At 43.2% G+C, this 23,736-nt stretch overlaps 1 protein-coding gene across 2 annotated transcripts in view; it reads left to right on the top strand.

Moving 5' to 3' along the window:
- Positions 1-23,736, top strand: part of LOC130296727 (agouti-signaling protein-like) — a 64,070-nt gene that overhangs the window by 35,687 nt on the left and 4,647 nt on the right. For both annotated transcript variants that reach the window (XM_056548590.1, XM_056548592.1), the window contains exons 2-3: positions 23,239-23,385; positions 23,465-23,526. In XM_056548590.1, the coding sequence (XP_056404565.1) occupies positions 23,239-23,385; positions 23,465-23,526 (209 nt within the window). The remainder of the gene's footprint in view (positions 1-23,238; positions 23,386-23,464; positions 23,527-23,736) is intronic.

The raw sequence follows: 23,736 nt of genomic DNA on the forward strand, positions 1-23,736 counted from the left end.
TGGCCACCAAAACGTAGGTACAGCACAGGGGCCCATCCAGCACAGGCTCGCATGGGCACTTACTATTGGGGTCCAGGACACTTGTCCCAGATCTGAGGGCGAGCGACCACTGCTTGTTACCCCTCGGTGTGAGAGGAGACTGGTGACCCCCACACAGTGCAGGTGCTGATGATAAGACAAAAAAAGAGAGGTGCGCTCCTAGTGGAATATTGCGATGGTGAGATGCTGCATGCAGAGTATTGCACCTTGTACTGTTCTGTTGAGGGCACAACCCCTTTATATGCATGTGGACTCGCTTGAAGTCCGTAGGTATAACAGGGTGGCTGCCTCGGTGTCCTTCACCGTAACCTTCAGGTAACGTTATGGTATAGAAACAAGTAAAAAGTAAAAGGCTGGACGTTTCGGATGGCGCCTACCCCAATAAGCAGTGTATGCCAAAGTTTGCTAAACAATTGGTGTTTACAGTGGTCCCTCAACATACGATGGTGATCCGTTCCAAATGGACCATCGTTTGTTGAAACCATCGTATGTTGAGGGATCCGTGCAACGTAAAGTATAGGACAGTGGTCTACAACCTGTGGACCTCCAGATGTTGCAAAACTACAACACCCAGCATGCCCGGACAGCCAACGGCTGTCCGGGCATGCTGGGAGTTGTAGTTTTGCAACATCTGGAGGTCCGCAGGTTGAAGACCACTGTTAGAGGAAGTTGTACTCACCTGTCCCCGCCGCTCCGGACCGTCACCGCTCGTCACCGCTGCCCGGGATGTCGCTGTCCAACGCTGTCGCCGCATCCCGAGGTGTCCCCGACGCTCCGGTAAGGCCTCTGCTTCCCCGGCATCCTCGCTCTCCGTTACCGCCATCACGTCGCTACGCACGCCGCTCATTTGGATGACGGGATGGCGTGCGCAGCGACGTGATGACGACGATGGAGAGCGCCGACCATGCAGGGGATCCCAAAGAGGACGCGCCGGAGCCCCGAGGACAGGTAAATGATCGTCAGCGGACCACACGGGGCACCGTAAACGGCTATCCGGGGGCAGCTGAAGCAGTCTTTGCTGGAGGATAGCCGTTTATGCGACGGCCCCGACATACAAAAGCATCGTATGTTGATGCTGCCTCTGAGACGCCATCGCATGTTGAAATTATTGTATTTCGGAGCCATCGTAGGTCGAGGGGTCACTGTATTGGGTAAAATGCAACTTAGTTGTTTCGTACCCGGGGCCAAGTTCTTCATCAGGGAGTGGGTATTCCAGACGCAGAGCGCGCCAACTTAAATATACATAGACATTCAAATGCTGCTGGGTCACAAGTAAAAAAAATATAAAATGACAGTGCATTGAGGGGCGGGGTGTGATGTCATAAGGGGCGGGGCTATGACATCACGATCTCCCGATGTTGGCTTTAATTGTTCGGGACATTTTGTTCCAAATGCTGAGCAACGGAATACCCCTTTAAGGTCCAAAAAGGGTTGAAAATCGTCCCCTTTATGAGATGGGCAAAAAGAGAGACCCGTTTCTAGCAAGGATGTCTCATCTGGGGTGGGACTGTATTTTGATAAGTTGAAGACTTTTATTGTTCCACTATTCTTGGCTCTTTCCTCATTTCTTTTTTCTCTCTTTCTTTTTCCTTTTGTTCTTCTTTTTTCTGGAACATTGTGGGGATGTTGTGTTGTTTCATTGTGCTCACCTCATATTTGTAGGGGGGTCATATTCCTTGGTACTCTTAGGACCCTTAGGACTCTTGAGACCCTTTTGGTTGTTAGTATTGTCTATTATGACAACGTTGTCATCCTTTATGGGATCACTTATAGATCCTCCCGAGGTTGAGAGGTTCGGGGGAGAGGGAGCTTCATGGATAGATATTTCAAAATCTATCAGATCTGACATCCCCTGTTCAGATCTCAAAGGTGTCTCACATTCGAAATTGAGAGGGGAACGCTGGAGAAGATTCTCTCGCTTCCTCACCATTCCATGAGCTTCTTTACTTAAAGGGGCACTCCGCTGCTCAGTGTTTGGAACAAACTGTTCTGAACGCTGTAGCCGGCTCCGGGAGCTCTTGATGTCATAGCCCCGCCCCTCATTACATCACGCCCCACCCCCTAAATGCAAGTCTATGGGAGGGGGCGTGACAGCTGGAGCCGGCCCCGGGAGCTCGTGACATCATAGCCCCGCCCCTCATGATGTCACACCCACCCCCTCAATGCAAGTCTATGGGAGGGGCCATCACACCCCCTTCCATAGACTTGCATTGAGGGGACGGGGCATATCATCATGAGGGGGTGGGGCTATGACATCACCAGCTCCCGGCGTCGGCTCCAGCGTTCTGAACAGTTTGTTCCAAACGCTGAGCAGTGGAGTACCCCTTTAAACTCTCATATTTTTTGGAGAGATTGTGACTAGCCTGTATAAAGAGAGATTTGGGGCTGTTTAGGCGCTCTTGTTGATTCATTTCAAGGGTTTTGTCCTGGGTTTGAATATTCGCTTTATTCTTTGATGTTTTTTCTCTGGAAGTTCATCTTTTTTCCCCCTGGATATCACACTGTTGGCACCATCTTTTTATGGTCACCTTCGAGTCCAAATTCATCTCAGGGAATCCCGCTTTATCACCATATATCATCACATACGGTAGGTACATTGACGATGTGTTCTTTATATGGAAGGGTCCCGAGGGATCATCTAACATTCTTCTTGCAAATTTGAACAACAACGATTGGGGCCTCCAATTCACAATAGAGGATAGCTCTGAGGAAATTCATTTTCTTAACCTGTGTATTTCCCATAATGATGAGAGCTTCATCACATCTACTTTTATTAAAACAGTCGATGTTAATAGCTATTTAGAGTTTGATAGCGGGCAAAATAAATGTTCCTTATAGTCAGAAAAGGGTCACTCTTTTTGCCCATCTCATAAAGGGGTTGATTTTCAACTCTTTTTGGACCTTAAAGGGGTACTCCGTTGCTCAGTGTTTGGAAAAAAAATGTTCCGAATGCTTAGAGCCGGCGCCGGGAGCTCGTGACATCATAACCCTGTCCCTCATGACATCACGCCCCGCCCCTCAATGCAAGTCTATGGGAGGGGGCGTGACAGCCATCACGCCCCCTACCATAAACTTGCATTGAGGGGGCTGAGCATGACATCATGAGGGGGCAGGGCTATGACATCACGAGCTCCTAGCGCCGGCTTGAGTGTTCTGAACAGTTTGTTCCAAACGCTGAGCAGCGGAGTACCCCTTTAACAGCTATTTAAAGTTTGATAGCAGGCATTACAAACAGTGGCTAAAAAATGTGCCTTATAGTCCGAATGCTGGAGCCGACATCGGGAGCTCGTGGTGTCATAGCCCCGCCCCTCATGACATCACACCCCGCCCCCCTCAATGCAAGTCTATGGGAGGGGGCCTTCCATAGACTTGCATTGAGGGGGCAGGGCGTGATGTCATGATGGGGCGGGGCTATGACGTCACAAGCTCCTGGCGCCGGCTCCAGCGTTTGGAACAGTTTGTTCCAAACGCTGAGCAGCGGAGTGCCCCTTTAATTTATATCCTCCTGGAGAGACTCTGTGTCCGCTCGCTTTTGCTGCAGCGTCGGCTCCTTTATGGGGGTCTCCAGCGCTGCAGAATATGCTTAATAAGATGCAATAACACTGAAGAATATATTTACCGGAAGGAAACAAGTGTTGTTTATACCTTTCTGAGGTAATATGCGCCCTCTCACCTCTGCCGTGACGTTGGCTCCGCCCTCTCACCATCGCTGCAGAATATGCGGAATAAGATGCAGCGACGCCGAAGAAACCTTATAGTCTGACAACCATGTATTTACTGGAAGGTCGTGATCCTATATCATTTTTTGCTATTCCATACTGTCCCTGCGAACTATGCGCATTCTTCTTCTTCGTCTGTTACAGCGTGGGCTCCGTTACGGAGGTCTCCAGCGCTGCAGAATATGCCGAATGAAATAACATAAGTGTCCCTAAGTGTCATTACTGTAATTTTATATCATGTAAAATTTGTATTGCATTTAATTTATATATTGTTTTACTTGTGACCCGGTGACCCGGCAGCATTTGAACGTCTATGTATATTTAAGTTGCCGCGCTCTGCGTCTGTAATACCCACTGCCTGATGAAGAACCCGGCCCAGGTTTGAAACAATTAAGTTGCATTTTATCCAATAAACGCCAATTGTTCAGTAAACGTTGGCATACACTGCTTATTGGGGTAGGTGCCATCCGAAACGTCCAGCCTTTTACTTTTTAGCAGGTGCTGATGATGGCTTGTTACCTACCTACTCAGCTACCTACCTACATAGCTACTTGCCTGGCTACCAATCTACCTACATAGCTACTTACCTGGCTACCAACCTACCTACGTAGCTACCTAGCTGGCTAACTACATAGCTACCTACTTATTTATCTACCTGTCTGGCTACCTAATTATTTACCTAACTGCCTGGCTACCTACTTATTTACCTACCTGCCTGGCTAACTACTTATTTACCTACCTAACTGGCTACCTACTTATTTACCTACCTAGCTGGCTACCTACTTATTTACCTACCTAGCTGGCTACCTACTTATTTACCTACCTAGCTGGCTACCTACTTATTTGCCTACCTGTCTGGCTACCTACTTATTTACTTACCTAGCTGGCTACCTACTTATTTACCTACCTAGCTGGCTAACTACTTATTTATCTACCTAGCTGGCTACCTACTTATTTACCCACCTGTCTGGCTACCTACTTATTTACTTACCTAGCTGGCTACCTACTTATTTACCTACCTAGCTGGCTACCTACTTAACCCATTCCATTCCCAACATTTGAAAAATGTCGAGCAGGGAGTATGAAGTGATCTCAGGATCGGACCTTCATACAAGATGGCTGATGATTGTGTATTACAGCTGGCACCCACTGGCAGGAATTGAGACATAACTCCCATCCCTGCCTTTAAACCTCTTAGATGCTGAGGTCAGTCAATCACTTTCATGGCTTCAGAGCAGAGACAGAGGCAGCCAGGGACCTAATGAAGGAGGAAAAAACTAAAATGCAAAAATGAAAATTTCCTGTGTTACACAGTTTGCACCAGGACCATTGTGGGGCTTTCACATACACTGACTATTTAGGAACTCATTGCACACATGGTGGCATTTATGATTGTTTTCATGCAATTTTATTTTCAGTGTGTTCCATGTTTTTCTGGCTTAGAAAGCAGCGAGCCTTATTTATGACTGTTTTTTCTTTATCATTATGGCACACAAGTAAGATGAGCCCTATAGCATAGATCAAAGTGGGCACGGCATCAGAATTGTACAAGACAGCTCAGCTGATGCTTACAAGCTGCTCATCATTTCCTTGGCTTATCAGCCAGCCCCTTCCCTGCTGGGCCCTAGCTATTTAAGCTGCACCAGTTCAGTCTTCCCCTGCCTTTGCATGGTCTCTGATCTCGAGGAGGATTTATGTTGTTCCTGTTTATTAGTCTATAAATGACCCTGGCCTGGCTGATATCCATTCTGGTTCCCAAACCTGGTTCTACTATGCTGCCTTCAGCTATTCCTTAGTACCTGCTACAGCTCCTGAACTCTGGCTGTGCGTTCCCAAGTTTTTGAATTCCACTTTTGTTTGTTATTTTTAATTTATTTTTAGTATTTTAATAAAGGTGTGATTTACACTGCATTACTATCTCTATTTGGTTTTGTGGTCCCTGACATTCTCCAAGGGCCATGAATCCGGACTGTGCAGGCAATCCACCAGTACCAAACATTTTCACCACGATGGACCTGCAGAACCAGAGGACTGAGCAATTTGTCTTAAAAGGCAGTGCCTTTGCTTCTGCTCCAGGACCCATCTCTGTTGCCAAAGACCCCTTGACACCGATGGGTTTTCTGGTTCTGTCTTGCTTCCTCAGCATTATGGGGGCAATCCTAGCCTATGCAGGGACTTCCTGAACCAAGGGGCCATTTATATTGCAATGTTTCTTCAGGCCTTTCCTAACAATAGAACTAAGATGGAATTCCATATCTCTCTCCCTACTGATAAAGCTCTAGTCTGGGCAAATCCACTTTGGGAGATGAATAAATGTACAGTGTCTCCCATAAATGAGTCCATCCCTCATATATATATATATATATATATATATCTTCATTACACTCCCTGTCTCTTCATTACACTAATCCCTGTCTCTTCATTACACCCCCCCCCCCCCCCCCGTCTCTTCATTACACTCCCTGTCTCTTCATTACACTCACTGGGGGAGATTTATCAAAGTTGTCTATGTCCCGCATCAATATAGACCAAACTACAGAGGGTTAGTCTGGTCTATTGTGCACCTAATTTATCAAATGGCGCACAGCTCTTGATAAATTCTGTGCACAGACTGCATGATCTATGCTTTAGTCTATATTTAAACCTGCTCCAACATGGTCTGACATTTCGGCGTACTTTCAGCCTATGCGACTTGTCGCTGAAAAGTCGCACTTGATAAATTCAGCACCAATGCATTTTTCAATGCATTTCAGTCTAAAATAGACCAACATGCATCATGTTCTAAAAATCCTCTAGCGCAAAAGTCGCAGAAAAGTCGCACAGATTTAGACTGCGACTTTCTGTGCGACAAATTTAGACAAGAAAAAACAGTCTAAATCCTTTGATAAATCTCCCCCACTGTCTCTTCATTACACCCCCTGTCTCTTCATTATACCCCGTCTCTTAATTGCACCCCCTGTCTCTTTATTACCCCCCTACCCCTTTATTGTACCCCCTGCCTCTTCATTGCACCCCCTGTCTCTTCATTAAACCCCCTGTCTCTTTATTACCCCCCTATCCCTTCATTACCCCCTCCTTTAACCTCATTACACCCCCCCCCCCCCCACCTCCATTGTCGCTGCCTGAACCAGGTGATAAGCAGCAGGTAATTTGTTGTCATAGTGCCCAATACATGTCCCGGCATTGGCAGCGGCCGTCACCTTCATTTACATTGATGTTGTGAACTAGAAACCTTGTCTGCTACATACTGGATCCAAATCATCTTTGGCAGTAAATCCGGGTTCTGTTTGGGATTCAACGTCAGTCTCGTTGGAGTGTAAAGACCTTGGGGTTAGTGCTTTAATTCTGCCCTTAGGGGGTCGGTGATAATGGTCGCCCACAAGCTGAGCAAGAGTTTCCCAGAAATGTAGCCAGATTGTAACCGGAGTCTCGTCAGGCACCAAATGCATAAGATTCTGGATATATCAGATGTTATTATGGGCTAATTGTCCAATCGAGAGAAATGCCATCGAAAGGTTCATTTTTCTGCTGTACGGAAATCCTTGCACCCAATATTCTGTCCATACAAGGTATTCTAGAGAACAACGCATGTCTGTACATCCTACAGGCTTTATAAAGGAGGTCTATAGGGCATGGCCTTATGCCGAGGGGGGGTACTCCGGTGCTCCAGCGTTCCTCGTGACATCACGATCACGCCCCATCCATTCATGTCTATGGGAGGGGGCAAATTAACCGACACGCCCCCTCCCATGGACATGAATGGAGGGGACGGCGGTATGATGTCACGAGTGTCACGTCACGACCACTGCAGCAAGAACCCTGTGTTTGTTTAGGGGATAAGATGTCAAGCAGCGGAGTACCCCTTTAATAAAAATTGGTTCCCAGCAGCCGTAGAAGAAGAGCATGTCAAAACTTCTGCAGACACAAAGGAATCTCTCCTGGTATAAACTCAGTTCACTGCTCAGGATCTTCTCCCAGCCACACACTTGACTTACCGAAACCTGCAACAGCTAACATATATACTGCAACTAAACTAACATATAGCTAGAACCAGAACCAGCGGGTGTATTATTCAGCTCTATACATAAGAACTTGGAGGAGCATTCAGCCCAATACCTTAGAACCAGAGGGTGCATTCAACTCAATACCCTAATAAAAGAGGGTGCTGTTACGCCGAGCGCTCCAGGTCCCCCTCCTCCTCCGGAGCGCTCGCGGCGTCTTCTGCCCTGCAGCGCTCTGGTCAGCAGCGCTGACCGGAGATGCTGTTCTGTTGTGCCCGGCGGGGATGCGATACGCCTAGGGGGACGTGCCCGTCCGCGGATCGCATCCCGTCCCACTCACCTGTCCCGATCTCCTGCTAGATTCCAGTGCGCGCGGCCCCGCTCTCTAGGGTGCGTGCGTGCTGGGGCTCTCAGATTTAAAGGGCCAGCGCACCGCTAATTGGTGCCTGGCCCAATCAGTCTAATCAGCTTCCATCTGTTCCATGTGCATAAAAGTTGCTTCCCCTTCTGTTCCCTGCCGGATCTTGTTGCCTTGTGCCCTGTGAAAGCGTTATAGTGTGTTCCCAAGCCTGTGTACCCAGACCGCCCGCTGTTGCCCCTGACTCCGAACCTTGCTGCCTGCCCTGACCTTCTGCTACGTCTGACCTCGCCTCTGTCTAGTCCTTGTGTACCGCGCCTATCTCAGCAGTCATTGAGGTTGAGTCGCTATCGGGTGGAACGACCTGGAGGTTATCTGCCTCTGCAAGTCCATCCCGCTTTGCGGCGGGCTCTGGTGAAAACCAGTAACCCCTTAGACTCCATTCCCCTGGTACGGCCCACGCCATCACCTCACTGACACAGAGGATCCACCACGAGTATCCTCTCCGCATACCAGTCCTGATCCTGACAGGTGCATTCAGGTCAATACCCTAGTACCAGAGGGTGGATTCAGCTGAGTACTCCAGAACCAGTGGGTACATTCAACTCATTACCCTAATAGCAAAGAGTGCATTTAGCTCAATACACCAAAACCAGGGGGTGCATTCAGTTCAATACCCCAGTACCAGAACGTGCATTCAGATAAATATCCAAGAACTAGAGGGTGCATTCAGGCCAATACCCTAGTACCAGAGGGTGCATTCAACTTAATAACCCAGAATCAGAGGTTGCATTCCCTCAATACCCCAGAACCAGAGGGTGTATACCCCTCAATACCCTAGAACAAGAGGGTGTATTCCCCTCAATCCCCCAGAACCAGAGGGTGTATTCCCCTCAATACCCTAGAACAAGAGGGTGCTTTCAGCAGGAAGGATAGTTCATTTAGGAAGGAAAAAAATGGAAGACTTCACTATAACACGTGACGACATGAAAACTGTTAAACCAAATTAACAGAAGGAACGATATAGAATATTCTGCGGCACACCACAATCCGTATTTCTTGCACATGAATGAAAGAATTTCTTACTGATAACTTTGCAGCTTCAGATCAAAGAGCCGTGCTGGTCCCTAGAGAGTATAGGGTCCCTAAACCGAAACAGCTGCCTGGATGTGACCCTTAAGACATAAGTGCCAGACTACATTTCTCCCACTTCAAAGAAGATCTATTAAAGCTGCAACTACCTCTGAACCCCGCACCACAACACTCTGCCTGCCTCACAAGGCTCCACAACCTATCTGCAGAGGAGAATGTCCCCCCTAGACCACCGAGCCCTGTCCAAGTGGGGGGTACCCAAGTCAAGATTCGGAAGCACCCCGTATTCTATATCCGAGCAGAAAAGTGACTCAACAAATGGGCCCCAACATCTACACGGGGAATGCAAGCTTCACCTCCTGACCGGCCGGGTCACCTAGCCAGCTCTGGAGTGGACTAAGGTAATGTACAGTAATACCGCGGGGGTGGGGGGGGGGGGGGGGTCGGGCAGCATTATTATTGTATTGTTTAAACTTTATTGTTGAATTGTTTAAACTTTATTGTTGAATTGTTTAAACTTTGCCTCCTGGTTACTGTAGTTCAGCCTTTGGCCTAAAGGGCCTATTCCATTTACCCCCTGAACATATATATATATATATATATATATATATTTATATATATGTATATACAGTGGTCCCTCAAGTTACAATATTAATTGGTTCCAGGACGACCATTGTATGTTGAAACCATTGTATGTTGAGACCAGAACTCTATGGAAACCTGGTAATTGGTTCTAAAGCCTCCAAAATGTCACCCAAAAATAGGAAAAGGTGAGGATTAAATAAAAATAAGCAGATAACTAATATAGATAAAGCAAATCCTTACATATAAAAGTAAGAAAGCTGCTGGGAGCTGTAAATCAATGTCTGTTTCAGTGTTTTCCAACCAGGGTGCCTCCAGCTGTTGCAAAACTGCAACTCCCCGCATGCCCGGACAGCCAAAGGCTGTCCGGGCATGCTGGGAGTTGTAGTTTTGTAACAGCTGGGGGCACCCTGCTTGGGAAGCACTGGTCTATGTAGAAGACAGGAGCTTCTTCGGGGTCCTGAACAGTATGCACAGTGTCCTAAAAAAGAAACATGGAGCCGCCCTCACCTGGTGTCCAAAGGAGCAGATAACCCTGGGACATGTAAAGAGTACAGAACATGTAATACCTCCCTGACTGTAGGGGGCGCTACCAGACACCAGTCACTGCATACACTTCAGTAATACAGGTAAAGAGTACAGAACATGTAATACCTCCCTGTACTGTAGGGGGCGCTACCAGACACCAGTCACTGCATACACTTCAGTAATACAGGTAAAGAGTACAGAACATGTAATACCTCCCTGTACTGTAGGGGGCGCTACCAGACACCAGTCACTGCATACACTTCAGTAATACAGGTAAAGAGTAGTACAGAACATGTAATACCTCCCTGTGCTGTAGGGGGCGCTACCAGACACCAGTCACTGCATACACTTCAGTAATACAGGTAAAGAGTACAGAACATGTAATACCTCTATGTACTGTAGGGGGCGCTACCAGACACCAGTCAGTGCATACACTTCAGTAATACAGGTAAAGAGTACAGAACATGTAATACCTCCCTGTACTGTAGGGGGCGCTACCAGACACCAGTCAGTGCATATACTTCAGTAATACAGGAGTTTTACCAGTGAATGCCCATTCTGATTGATCAGTTCATTGACACGTGTCACAGATCTGGACTGTCTGTACATTGTATGTTGAGTCTGGTTTCAAGTTACAATGGTCCAGAAAAGACCATTGTATGTTGAAACTATTGTATGTTGAGGCCATTGTAAGTTGAGGGATCACTGTATATATATATTCTGAAAGCGGAATTACACGGTCGTGTGTCATTATGCAGTTACAAAGTGATTTGGTTTATTATTTTTAGTTTTTCAAGCACTTGTAAATCTGGAAGAATGTGATACGTATGATGCATTTCGATGGCCATCAAAATATAATCAATATATATATATAAACTTTGGAACTCCTCTTTAATACCAAAGTAAATTCAAAGTTGAAAAGGTTCTTCTTAACTCCTTTACATTGAAATAAAAAGACATTTTAAATAAATAAATAATTAATTAATCAATAATTCATCTTATTCATTTTGCTGACTATTAAAATCAAAGAACTCGTCTTAAATACCAAAGTAGAATTTTACATTTCAATTCGTAATGAAAATGTTTGCCTTATCTCCTTAACATAATATATTTACATAATGCATTTTGTTATGCTTTTTTGGTGGCATTCAAGAATAAAAATAAAAAAAAGTGGAACTCCTCTTAAATACCAAAGTAGAACTAAAAATGTAATTGAAAATGTTCATTCTTAAAGGGGTATTCCAGGATTTTTTTTTATTTGACTATGCTACAGGGGCTGTAAAGTTAGTGTCGTCCATAATATAGTGTCTGTACCTGTGTGTGACGATTTTCTCACAATTCTGTGATTATCGCCCCAATATTTATTTTTACCAGCATACAATATGACTGTTATCTCGGGTATTTTATATGCCTTTAGGTAGATATTCGGTTTCCAAAAATTTAAAAATTTTTAAAATGAGACTTGAGTTCACTAAAATTCCAATTCGACGTGACGTTGTGACCAGGAGGTGGTGTTTTTTTTGTTTTGTTATTTTATTTTTTTTACACCTTTTGCTCTGTGCGCCAACTGTTTGAATGTTGTGTTGTTTTTTAACAGTTTATGGTCTTTTTATGGGATGACCCCAAAGTCTCAGGAGAGAAGAGGTTCCATAAGGACCCCGACTCTTACTTCACAGAATATTTCTGAAAACAATTTGACCATTTCCATCTTTTTCCTTTTTTTTCTTGCTGTGCGGAGGAATCGCATTTCGAGTCGCTTGATAAACCTTTTATGTATTTTTTTTGTTTTTATTATTTTGCTTCTGGATAGCTTGTGTATAATAATAATCTTTGTTTTAGTTTTTTAATTTTTTGTTTTTTTAACCCTTTTCTGACACATGAGGAAGATGTCAGTTCACACTCCAGCATGAATCAGACACTTTGTTGCCTTTCTTGAGATGCTACAATGTTTCCCTTTCTTATTTTGCTTTTCTTTGTGTCTGTAAAGACAACTTTGTTACATCTTGGTAGCTCTGTATTCTTCTGTGTTGTGTTTTGTAGTATATACTATATACTGTAGTATACAGTGTGGCCATCAAAATTGCAAACAAAGCTTCATCCGAGCTTGTTTCGTTGTGCGCGTATTGTTACATAAAACAGATGGAGACTTTTCTTACTTCGCTTCATTCTTTTGCCTGACAATGTAGAGTTTCCAAGACAATCGTCTCGTACAAAGCACCAGACCAGAGGCGTAACTTGTAGCTTCTGGGACCCCATGCAAAATCTGCAACAGGGGCCCATATGCCAACTATAATAGTGGTATCTTATGGGGAAAATGTGCTTTGGGGGCCCCGATGCAACTGCTACCTCTGTACCCTCAATAGCTGTCCCCCCCCCCCACCCCCCACCCCCCGCACCAGACTTACCGGAATGTCTCGCTCACGTATAATGCTTTTTGGAAAGTTAAGGTCATATTTTACAATGTTTTGGGCTGAGGGGACTGATTTCCCACAAAATGCATGCACAAAAATAAATTTTGTAAAAACAACCGAAAAAAAATTAAAATTTAGGATGTGCTAAGCCATAAAACTATTTTGTTTTTTAAAATAGATTTTGTATTATTGTATTATTACTCCCGGCATGTTGTACTCTAAGCTATAGTGTAACATGCTGGAATTTGTAGTTTTGGCTGTGTCGGGGCACTCTGGGGGCTTTTACTAGTTGTCAGCTGCTGCTGCACTATAGGGCAGTGATCTGCAACCTGTGGCTCTGCAGCTGGTGCAGAACTGACAAAGTAGCTATTCTGAAAGGTGAAAGTTCAATAGATATATTGGCAGATCCTCCTCAGAGCCCTGTAGTAATGGAGCGCAGATAACACTGATCAATGCTGTTCTATGGCAGGCTGTAGTAATGGAGCGCTGATAACACTGATCAATGCTGTTCTATGGCAGGCTGTAGTAATGGAGCGCTGATAACACTGATCAATGCTGTTCTATGGCAGGCTATAGTAATGGAGCACTGATAACACTGATCAATGCTGTTGTATGGTAGACTGTAGTAATGGAGCGCCAATAACACTGATCAATGCTGTTCTATGGCAGGCTGTAGTAATGGAGCGCTGATAACACTGATCAATGCTGTTCTATGGCAGGCTATAGTAATGGAGCACTGATAACACTGATCAATGCTGTTGTATGGTAGACTGTAGTAATGGAGCGCCAATAACACTGATCAATGCTGTTCTATGGCAGGCTGTAGTAATGGAGCGCTGATAACACTGATCAATGCTGTTCTATGGCAGGCTATAGTAATGGAGCACTGATAACACTGATCAATGCTGTTCTATGGTAGACTGTAGTAATGGAGCACTGATAACACTGATCAATGCTGTTCTATGGTAGACTGTAGTAATGGAGCGCCAATAACACTGATCAATGACGTTCTATGGCAGGCTGTAGTAATGGAGCGCAGATAACACTGATCAATGCTGTTCTATGGCAGGCTGTAGTAATGGAGTGCAGATAACACTGATCAATGCTGTTCTATGGCAGGCTGTAGTAATGGAGCACTGATAACACTGATCAATGCTGTTCTATGGTAGACTGTAGTAATGGAGTGCCAATAACACTGATCAATGACGTTCTATGGCAGGCTGTAGTAATGGAGCACTGATGACACTGATCAATGCTGTTCTGTGGTAGGCTGTAGTAATGGAGCGCCAATAACACTGATCAGTGCTGTTCTATGGCAATCTGTAGTAATGGAGTGCCGATAACACTGATCAATGCTGTTTTATGGCAGGCTGTAGTAATGGAGCACCGGTAAGACTGATCAATGCTGTTCTATGGCAGTTTGTAGTAATGGAGCGCTGATAACACTGATCAATGCTTTTCTATGTCAGGTTGTAGTAATGGAGCGCTGATAACACTGATCAATGCTATTCTATGTCAGGCTGTAGTAATGGAGCACTGATAACACTGATCAATGCTGTTCTATGGCAGGCTGTAGTAATTGAGCGCTGATAACACTGATCAATGCTGTTCTATGGCTGGCTGTAGTAATTGAGCGCTGATAACACTGATCAATGCTGTTCTATAGCAACCTGTAGTACTGGAGCATTGATAAAACTGACCAATACTGTTCTATGGCAGGCTGTAGTAATGGAGCGTTGATAAAACTGACCAATACTGTTCTATGGCAGGCTGTAGTAATGGAGCACTGATAACACTGATCAATGCTTTTCTATGGCAGCCTGTAGTAATGGAGCGCTGATAACACTGATCAATGCTGTTCTATGGCAGGCTGTTTTAATGGAGTGCCGATAACACTGATCAATGCTGGTCTATGGCAGGCTGTAGTAAAGGAGCACTGATAACACTGATCAATGCTGTTCTATGGCAGGCTGTAGTAAAGGAGCACTTATAACACTGATCAATGCTGTTCTATGGCAGGCTGTAGTAAAGGAGCACTTATAACACTGATCAATGCTGTTCTATGGCAGGCTGTAGTAAAGGAGCGCCGATAACACTGATCAATGCTGTTCTATGGCAGGCTGTAGCAAAGGAGCACTTATAACACTGATCAATGCTGTTCTATGGCAGGCTGTAGTAAAGGAGCACTTATAACACTGATCAATGCTGTTCTATGGCAGGCTGTAGTAAAGGAGCGCCGATAACACTGATCAATGCTGTTCTATGGCAGGCTGTAGTAAAGGAGCACTTATAACACTGATCAGTGCTGTTCTATGGCAGGCTGTAGTAATGGAGCACAGATAACACTGATCAATGCTGTTCTATGGCAGGCTGTAGTAATGGAGCGCCGATAACACTGATCAATGCTGTTCTATGGCAGGCTGTAGTAAAGGAGCACTTATAACACTGATCAGTGCTGTTCTATGGCAGGCTGTAGTAATGGAGCACAGATAACACTGATCAGTGCTGTTCTATGACAGGCTGTAGTAATGGAGCACTGATAACACTGATCAATGCTTTTCTATGGCAGGCTGTAGTAATGGAGCTCCGATAACACTGATCATTGTTGTTCTATTGCAGGCTGTAGTAATGGAGCAAAGAAAACACTGATCAATGCTATTCTATGGAAGGGCCATATGGCACAGCATTGTTCAGTGTTTGCAATATAAAGATTTCATGTAATAGTCTCCAATAGGGAAATATTAAATAAAATGTCCAAACAAATTTTTCTTACAAGCCCCTCCTCTAATAAAAGTTTGATTGACCCCCTTTTTCCCAAATTTTTTTTTGCAAAATAATGTAAACAAAAATAAACATAAACATATTTGGTATAGTAGCGTGCGAAAATGTGCAAACTATTGAAATATAATGTTAATTAAACTGCACGGTCAATTATGTAAATGTAGCCGTTGGCTGTCCGGGCATGCTGGGAGTTTTGCAGCATTTTGATGGGTTTACCTTATGCATCCGTGTGGCTTTTCCTCAATATTATTATGTGGTTATTATATATTATTATGTGGTTATTATATATTATTATGTGGTTATTATATATTGTTGTGTGGTTATTATATATTATTATGTGGTTATTATATATTATTATGTGGTTATTATATATTATGTAGTTATTATATTATTATGTAGTTATATATTATTGTGTGGTTATTATATATTATTATGTGGTTATTATATATTATTATGTGGTTATTATATATTATTATGTGGTTATTATATATTATTATGTGGTTATTATATATTATGTAGTTATTATATTATTATGTAGTTATATATTATTGTGTGGTTATTATATATTATTATGTGGTTATTATATATTATGTAGTTATAGATTATTATGTGGTTATTATATATTATTTTGTGGTTATTATATATTATTATGTTGTTATCATATATTACTGTGTGGTTAGTATCCATGAGGTCAACAATGGGGAAATAGATTGGGGGAGGGGGGGGGGGGGAGTGTTGGGATTTATATGTAAACACCCAAATTTCTGCAAGCCAGAAAATCATTGATAAATAAGGGAATTGTACTCAGGAGCTTTGTGAACTCCAGGAAAGACACAAGAAGTGAGCCACATGGGACCCAGAAAACATTGTGTTATTGGAGGGCGTACACTAAGGGGAACAGAAGAGGGAGCAGGGAGAGGTGAGGGGGCACCGAGGGTTCTGTCAATGAAGAGAGAGGAAAGACAGGAGTGAGGGGGCTGAGGGTATGCATTTCATTTGTATTATTTTATTATTATTTTTATTATGCATATTATGATGATTTTGTATGTTAATATTATTATGCATTTTTTTATATGCCTATTATTATGTATTAATTGTTATGCATTTTATAATTATGCATTTATTATTAATATGCATATTATTATATTATAATTATTATGTATATATTTATTATTTTATTCATGTTAATTTTAATACGCATATTATTATTCTACATGATGTCATTAATACGCATATTATTATACATGATGTAATTATTATGCATATTATTATTATATTATTATTATGAATATATTTATTATTTTCTTCATGTTCATATTAATATGCATATTATTATTATACATGATGTAATTATTATTATGCATACTATTATGTATAGATTATTGTTATTTTATTTTTTATTAATATGACTATTGTTATTATCATTCTTATGCATTTATTATGTATAGATTATAATTGTTATGTATTTTATTATCAATATTAATATTATTATTATTACTTTGTATAGATTATTATTATATTATTATTATTATTATTATTATTATTATTGTATTATTATTATTAGTAGTAGTAGTAGCAGTAGTAGTAGTATGTTTTTATTATTATTATTCATAGAAAAAAATACAGGACACAGAGAGGAGTTAAAGGGGTACTCCGGTGGAAAACATAATTATTTTTTTTAAATCAACTGGTGCCATAAAGTTAAACAGATTTGTAAATGATATATACAAGGAGAAGGTGAAAAAGTCGGCAGACTCACCAAGGCTTCATTTTTCAGGGTTGCTTCTTTATTAAATACTCACATACAAAACTTTGTGCAAAGGGGGGAGAGAGGATCACCTGGGGGGGGGGGGGGGGGGGGGTATTCACTGTCTGGCGACAGAATCTGTTTCACTCTGTAATCGAGCTTCCTCTGGCCAGAGGAAGCTCGATTACAGAGTGAAACAGATTCTGTCGCCAGACAGTGAATACCCCCCCCCCAGGTGATCCTCTCTCCCCCCTTTGCACAAAGTTTTGTATGTGAGTATTTAATAAAGAAGCAACCCTGAAAAATGAAGCCTTGGTGAGTCTGCCGACTTTTTCACCTTCTCCTTGTATATTGTATTTGACTCGTCTCACAAGTCAGAGCACTACCTTAGCTTCGGGGATTACTCCTACTCATCCTAGATCCAGGTCCTTTTCGGTGGTCAGCAGCAGTGCCGGACATTGATATCTCTGTTTTTTGCCAGATTTGTAAATTACTTCTATTAAAAAATTTTTAATCCTTCCAGTACTTTTTAGCAGCTGTATGCTACAGAGGAAATTCTTTTCTTTTTGAATTTCTTTTTTGTCTTGTCCACAGTGCTCTCTGCTGACACCTCTGTCCGTGTCAGGAACTGTCCAGAGCAGCATAGGTTTGCTATGCGGATTTTCTCCTGCTCTGGACAGTTCCTGAAATAGACATCAGGTGTCAGCAGAGAGCACTGTGGACAAGACAAAGAAGAAATTCAAAAAGAAAATAATTTCCTCTGTAGCATACAACTGCTAAAAAGTACTGGAAGGATTAAGATTTTGTAATAGAAGTCATTTACAAATCTGTTTAACTTTCTGGCACCAGTTGATTTAAAAAAAAAAATGTTTTCCACCGGAGTACCCCTTTAAGTACACTTTTAGTATGAAAGGCGAGACGGTGGAAAAAAGGTGTCACATGGTACCTGCATATATTTTATTATTAAATGCCACACATAGGGGGCGCTCTACTGCTGGACTATTATCTGTGGTTAGTCTGAGCTGAAGTTGTGTAGAGACACATCTGCTCCTGATCGTCTCTTGTTTCCTACAGTAAAAGTCCAAGTTATTGGGAGAAGTGGAGACACACGGCGTCTTCTATTGAGTAGGGACACCTATTGGATGTTCATTCTAAACATGTGACAACCACAGGGAATGAATTCTAGACAACATTTAAAGGGGTATTCCACTTAAAGGTGTACTCTGGTGGAAAACAAATGTCCATCAGGTACCAGAAAGTTATACAGTTTTGTAAATGACTTCTATATAAAAATGTTAATCCTTCCAGAACTTATCAGCTGCTATATGCTCCACAGGAAGTTGTGTAGTTCTTTCCAGTCTGACCACAGTGCTCTCTGCTGACACCTCTGTCTGTCTCAGGAACAGTCCAGAGCAGGAGCAAATCCCCATAGTAAACATCTCCTGCTCTGGACAGTTCCTGACATGGACAGAGGTGTCAGCAGAGAGCACTGTGGTCAGACTGGAAAGAACTACACAACTTCCTCTGGAGCATAAAGCAGCTGATAAGTACTAGAAGGGTTAAACAAATTTTATACAGAAGTCATTTACAAATCTGTAGAACTTTCTGCCACCAGTTGATTTGAACACATTGTTTTCTTTCTTCCGGAGTACCCCTTTAATACACTGGGGGATCAAGATGATGCTGGCTACATCTGCAAGACTAGAAAAGAAAGATGGATCTGTATCTCACCTTTGAGACTTGTAGCGGAAAATGTAGCATAAGCATAAAAAAAAACACGGTGGCACTCACCCATATGTTGGTTTTTCATTCTTCTGTTCAGAAAGACATCATGGAAACTTTTCCGTTCAGGATATGTGCGTCTAGCTGCATAGTGTGTTCTGGGAGTGGTTACAGCCGTTTCATGCAATCAGCACTTTAATGGTCCGGTGAAGAGCTGATTGCATGAAACAGCTGTAACCACTCCCAGAACACACTATGCAGCTAGACGCACATATCCTGCACGGAAAAGTTTCCATGATGTCTTTCTGAATAAAAGAATGAAAACCAGCATATGGGTGAGTGCCGCTATGTTTTCTTTACACTTTTCTGGATGAATTGTCACCTTGCAAAATCTCACATGATAGAGTACCACCATATTATGTAATGTATATACCTTTGTTAAAGATGGGTGGAATGTGCGGCCTTCGTCTGTCACTACCGCTGTACTAATTTCCGAGCGTCTACATAAGAAAATTCACACCAGGCCAGGTTGATGAGTTCCCTCCTCGGTACCCCAGGGAGTAAATTTGTTTTTTACATTGTACAAAGAAGGAGGGTGAATTATGACATCAAAATGAGCATATTACATTCTGATTGGTTGTTTAAATATTGTGTCCGTATATATTAGCATATCTAGCCCTCTCGCTCTTTGCCCTTCTTATACAATCTGCCTCTTCCTGTTGTTTTGACTTGACGTCTCATCTTGGGTCTTCTAGCGTTGTTCCAAGGTTATTTAGTCACGAGTAGATTGCAAGCTCAGGAAAGTGGTGCATAGTTCAACAGATATATTTATCCTTCAGCATTAGAAATGACATATAAATATATCAGTATTAATATATATATATAGATCGGCAGTCAGAATCATTTTGATCAACTTGACACCTTCAGTGTAAAAGCTGCGCAAGGATAGTGAAGTGGATAGCAGTGCCGGCTGGATACTTTATGAAATATTGTATGTACTGTATATATATATATATATATATATATATATATATATACACACAGTGGTCCCTCAACATACGATGGTAATCCGTTCCAAATGGACCATCGTTTGTTGAAACCATCGTATGTTGAGGGATCCGTGCAATGTAAAGTATAGGACAGTGGTCTACAACCTGCGGACCTCCAGATGTTGCAAAACTACAACACCCAGCATGCCCGGACAGCCAACGGCTGTCCGGGCATGCTGGGAGTTGTAGTTTTGCAACATCTGGAGGTATGCAGGTTGAAGACCACTGGTATTGGAGGTTATACTCACCTGTCCTCGCTGCTTCGGACCGTCACCGCTGCCCTGGATGTCGCCGTCCATCGCTTTCGCCGCGTCCCCGCCGCTCCGGTAAGGCCTCTGCTTCCCCGGCATCCTCGCTCTCCATCGCCGCCATCACGTCGCTACGCACGCCGCTCCTATTGGATGACGGGACGGCGTGCGCAGCGACGTGATGACGACGATGGAGAGCGCCGATGATGCAGGGGATCCCGAAGAGGACGCGCCGGAGCCCGAGGACAGGTAAGTGATCGTCAGCGGAGCACACGGGGCACCGTAAACGGCTATCCGGTGGCAGCTGAAGCAGTCTGCGCTGTCGGATAGCCGTTTATGCGATGGCCCCGACATAAAAAGCATCGTATGTTGAAATGATCGTATGTCGGGGCCATCGTAGGTCGGGGGGGTCACTCTATATATATATATATATATATATATATATATATATATATATATATATATTATTTATACATTTTGTTTAAACAGCAAGTTATAGGAAGAATAGTAATGTGAAGTCTGGCCCATTGGGCGCACACAATAAACCCCCCACAGCCGTTCTTATAATACGGGAATCGCGGGTTCCTGTTCTTCAGGACAGAGTTAGAAGGAATATTTATGATCTGTTAGACCAGAGCTCATATTTCCCCCGCTGAGACGCTTCCCTATAATGTTATATCAAAGCCCCGAGATCGAGAGATTTACCGACATATAGAAGAAGAATTCCTCCGGTTACACAACGTTACGGAATGACCCCTCATCCTACCAAACCAGGATTTTCTTTATCTGGGCACCGAGGAACAACAGGGAAACAAGGAGCCATAAAGGGCGGATTACTTAGTCGCCTGCGGCATACCATTTATTAGATTAAGAGGATTTTACGCACATCACAGCCGCTAATTTTCTGGCAACGTGGGGCAATTTTGCATTCTCTTAAGCAGTGTTTCCCAACCAGTGTGCCTCCAGCTGTGGCAAAACTACAACTCTCAGCAGGCCCGGATGGCCAAAGGATGCTGATATGAGAGGGAAACCTTGATTTACCTTTCAGGGAAACTGTGAATCCTCTGGAGGAGGTAGACAGGGCTTTAGCTGTCTAGAAATGCTGGGAGTTGTAGCTTTGCTACAGCAGGAGGCATGCTGGTTGGGAAACACTGATCTTAAAGGAGTACTCCTCCCTTAGACATCTTAATCCCCTATCTTATCTCCGCTGCGGTAACCCAGACATCCGGTGCACAGAGCGAACTTTGCTCCATGCCGGATGACTGGTGATGCGGGGCAGAGGCTCGTGATGTCACAGCCACGCCACACTCATTACATCACTGCCACGCCCCCTCAATGCAAGTCTATAGGAGGGGGCGTGACCATGACATCACGAGCCTCCAGCGCTGCACCCGACGCTCTATACGAACCCTGGGAGCAGCAGGGAGATCACGGGGGTCCCCAGCAGCGGCACAACCACAATAAGGCATCTCATCTCCTTTAGGTAGGGAATAAGATGTCTAGGGGTGGAGTACCCCTTTAAGGGACATGGTTCAACGCATTTACTTGTCTGTATTTTTTTTTTTTTTTTTATGTTAGGGAATATGGTACCTATTAACCTGTTAACCCCCTGAAGACGATTTGTAATTTTTTTTGTCTGCCTTTTTTTTCTCCTCCCATTTTAATAGCCATAACTTCAATTTTCCACCTATGAGGGCTTGTTTTATTTAGAACCAATCGTTCTTTGTAAGGACATCTCTCATTTTATCACAAAATCGACTGTGAAACACCCCAAAAAATGTAATTGAAAAATGTAAATAAATAATATTCAGTGAATGTAATCTAATGATCACATATAATAGTCCCCTATGGGAACTTAAAAAGTGTAGAATAAAATATAAAAATAAAAATAAATTATTACATAAAAAAGCCCCTTAATAAAAATAAACCCTGTGAAGGAGAAATGTATTGTTAATGGGGAGCTCCTATCCTATACCAGTGGCCCTGGGTTCGAATCCAACTTAGGGCAAAAACTGCATAGAGTTTGTATGTTCTCCCCTTAATAACGTGGATTTCCTCCTTCTATTCTGGATTCCTCCCATTCTTCAAAAAACATATTTCTGGGTTAAAGGGGCTTACTCCCCTCATATATTCTGCTCCAGGCAGCGCTGGTCCCATTTTCACTGCCTGGTTTCAGGAGGGAGGGACATTCTATCTTGATTGACAGTTCAGGCCAGCAGCATTCTGGGGACATCACTGCTGCTGGCCTCATAGAAGTATCGCATTAGCTTTATAGGGGATAGTGACATAGGGTTCCCTTTCCCCTCCCGTGATCCAAGCCTCCCGGCCCACTCCTGCGGTGTGCGGACACATCACCAGCCTAGTCACCATTTCTATTTTTGGTTATCCGACTAACATAAATATTTATAAAAAAAAATGCGTTTTGAAGCCTTGATTTACCTTTCAGGGACAGTGTGGATCCTCTGGAGGAGGCAGACAAGTCTTTGGCTCTCCGGTCATGCTGATTGCATTATAGTTACCCTTTAAATCTGTTGCCTGGTAATGTTTTTCAAGTCTTCATTTGCATAGTTTAGGTGAACCTGTGTCGGTCATAGCCTCTGCATTCTGTTGCACCTCTTTAATTTTGATTAGTGCACCTATTGATTACCCAATGAGTGGCCTCTGCTTCATCCTACAGGGGTGCTCTACATACACAGACAAAGTCTCAAATAATCCAAAGGTTTCAGTATAGAAGAAAATGTTGCATGTATTGTATTGTATTGCAGGTATTGCATGAAACGGCTGTAGCTGTAAGGTATTGCGTGAAACGGCTGTAGCCAGAAGGTTATAGATAAGATAGATAGATAGATATATATCTCTTATATGTTCAAGATATGATTATTATTTAAAACCTCACATTCTGTTGTCTTTTAGGCCATATTAGCGCTTCATTATTATGTTGCATCGTTTGTTTTTCTGCAGACATGAAAGGAATAACCATGTTTCTTCTTGTTGCCTGGTGGATGGTTCTTGTTCAGTCTCACATTCTTATCGAGGAGAAGCCGGATAGAAACAATGGTGGGCACGTCGCCCGTCTGTCAGAGCTTCTCCCACCCATCTCCATCGTAGGTCAGTACATTGTTAACTCATTCAGTACAATAATAAACCATCATGACATTCATCACTGTGTTTTATTGATGCCCCACAGATCTGACCAAGGCGTCAAGAAGGGTGAGCAGACTCGATGCAGAGAAGAATAAATTGGCTAAGGTACCACTTTATGTAAATAACATTTTTTTGCTCCATATTCGTCTTTCTGAAGATTTTAATGAAACACTAAAGACAACACTTTGAAGGGAATAATCAAAATAATAGTGGTGTGCCACCACTTGAGGTGATCGGCCCCACCCTGTGGGCACTTGAGGTGATCGGCCCCACCCTGTGGGCACTTGAGGTGATCGGCCCCACCCTGTGGGCACT

Source organism: Hyla sarda, chromosome 12 (assembly GCF_029499605.1).
Source record: "Hyla sarda isolate aHylSar1 chromosome 12, aHylSar1.hap1, whole genome shotgun sequence".
NCBI classification, from domain to species: Eukaryota; Metazoa; Chordata; class Amphibia; order Anura; family Hylidae; genus Hyla; species Hyla sarda.